The following is a 2,500-nucleotide window of genomic DNA, read 5'->3' as shown; positions in this document are numbered from 1 at the left end:
GTGCGATCTGTGTGAGACCCCAGTGTACGTTGCTGCTAGTGGACGAGTGATCGACGGTAAAGTTTTTCCCCAGATCCGTCCCATAGCAGTAGTTGTTGCTTTGTATGCTTGTCTTGATGCGATACGAAACGATCTTCCATGGTTCTTTCGACGACCAGTATAATCGGCTACACTCGAAATCGGTCGGTATGATCACGTCTTCCTGATCGCTAAACATCGGCACAATATGACCGAGTCGTCGCACGTGCAGCGCCCCGATCATGAACTGTATCCGCGCAGGTTCCACGAACCGCTTCTTTCGTCGATCCAGCTCCACGTATACAGAACGTGCGATCTCAAAGTTCTTCTCCTCGGGACATCGTTTCTTCTTCGCTTCGCTGGCATGCGCTGGACAGTACAGAGTCTTGTCGAGCATAAACACACAGCCGATACGTCGTGCACAGGGGAAGTGATAATGTTCGCCACAGTTCTTGACATTACAACCGACCGTGGCGCCCTTCACACCGCAATGGCAACACTTAATCAATCGACCACGTGATGCCGCTGAGTGTACGTTCTGCAACGAACCGTCGATTTCTTCAAATACTTCCGCCGACCAGAGCGCACAGTTGATATGCACCCAGTTGTTCTGGCCACAGAACAGTAACCGTGACTCGTGCAGAGGCATGCCTTCGCCTTGCTGCTTACACAGCATGCAGATACGCGTGTCGAGCGGTTCCTCTTCCGTGTCGTGGAAGTAATCGGCTAGCTCGTCAAGTGGCACATTGATCTGCGGCACCTTCTGATCTAGCGAATCCAACGAATGTGCATTGGAACCGCTTGTTCCCGATGTGCTACCACTGCCACCACTACAGGAATTAATCGAAGACCCATTGCCACCGTTGTAACGATGATCGATGCCTGTGGATCCATTATCAGACACCTCACCACACATCGCCTCTTCTAGCGCATCGGTGCAGGCTTTCGTTTCGTTCTGGAACCAGGGGAACGTTTCACTCAGAAACTCCTTGTATGCCACGGACAGTTCCTCGGAACCGACCGTACCGAGCAGAGTGTTCATGTCGTAATGGAAATCCTGTAGCGAGTAGTACTCGTTTGCGCTGATCTTCTGCTTGATCTCGACCAGACTGATCTCCGTGTTCGACTTTGTCGTTTGTCGCAGCGCGCAGAAGCACTTGACCGTTGGTCGTTCACCGAGTGCCGGGACGACTGCATATCCGGCATTACTATTTCCGCTGCTACTGCCGCAACTGTTCTCGCTGTTGAAATCATAGATCGAGTCCTCGTGCTCTAGCTTTGGTTTTTTCGACAAACTCACATCGGGATCAGTGCGCCCACTGCTAGTACTCCCGGACGCGAAGAAGGAAATATTCTTTCCTCCGGTGATCGTTATGCTGCCGCTGGATGTGGCCGCCCCACAGGAACAATTGGGTGTCTTCTTACGTGGGGATAGCTTCAACAAAGCGCACGCCTGTCGGCTCTTGCTAAGCAGCTTCACGACACTCAACAAACCAGCCTTGAACTCGGCAGCGACCGCATCACGCCACATATTTGCCGTCTCGTTGTGCTTGCCACATTTTTTGCAGATAAACTCAATGTTCTCCGGTAGCACACTCAGCATGTTGTACTGTTCATCTGTCAGCCCCTCACAACGGGCATGCACCCAGCGCCGACAGTCGCCGCATTCCATCATCTTCAGATCGAAATCATTATCCTCGTAGCACTTCTGACACAACGGACAGTAGTTACCCTTCTGGCGGAGACGAAAGCAGGGCGTACACATTGGCAGATTGCCGATAAACTTGGTGACGTTCGTGGTGGAGCAGCTTTTGCAGCGCAAACAATCGGCACAGATGAGTGGCCGATCGGCTCCGTGTAATCGTTTGCTTGTCCCGAGACAGGTCGTGTGATAATACTTGGCACACTTCTGGCACTTGACCTTCGAACCGGTGGCCATGTTACAGCTAAAGCACACCGTACACCGAGGGCACATCCAGTTGAAGCGTCCCAGTAGCAGCTGTTGCTGCTGTTCCTGGGGAGATGCTCCGAGCGTTACATCGAGCAGACTAACGTTGAGCGTATCATCGAGGGCTCCACCATTGCCGGCCCGCAGATTGTACTCATCCTTGACGCAGTACTGATGATACGGTTCACAGCAGCACACACAGAACAGCATATCTTCGAGGCCGGCACTACCACACAGAAAACATAGTGCTCGTACGGGAACCGATTCCGACAGGATCAAACCGAATCCGGTTCGGCTTACCTCAGCTGGATCATAGTTTTCCCAGAAATCGATCGATACCAATGCACTGTCGGCGGTGGTGTTGCGGGCTGCAGATGAAGAACCACCGTTCACCGATTGCGATTGCTTCCGGCCACTAATATTAGCTGGTCCTTTTCCCGCACCCGTCACAACGCTGTTCGGTTTCGATGCCTGCGGACGGATCGATGTAGCTTTGCGCGTAGTAGGCCTTTCCAGTGGTTCTTGTTGATCCTG

The 2,500-nt window shown here is 52.6% G+C and overlaps 1 protein-coding gene across 1 annotated transcript in view; it reads right to left on the bottom strand.

Moving 5' to 3' along the window:
• Nucleotides 1-2,500, bottom strand: part of LOC125952186 (histone-lysine N-methyltransferase trithorax) — a 91,478-nt gene that overhangs the window by 10,046 nt on the left and 78,932 nt on the right. Inside the window, exon 3 of the mRNA XM_049681502.1 lies at nucleotides 1-2,500. This exon is cut by the window's left edge and continues 6,697 nt beyond it; it is cut by the window's right edge and continues 2,216 nt beyond it. Coding sequence (XP_049537459.1) covers nucleotides 1-2,500 — 2,500 coding nt within the window.

The sequence above is a fragment of the Anopheles darlingi genome, chromosome 2 (genome assembly GCF_943734745.1).
Source record: "Anopheles darlingi chromosome 2, idAnoDarlMG_H_01, whole genome shotgun sequence".
In the NCBI taxonomy this organism is placed as follows: Eukaryota; Metazoa; Arthropoda; class Insecta; order Diptera; family Culicidae; genus Anopheles; species Anopheles darlingi.
The sequence above is the reverse complement of the archived record's forward strand: the minus strand, read 5'-3'. Positions and strand labels throughout refer to the sequence as shown.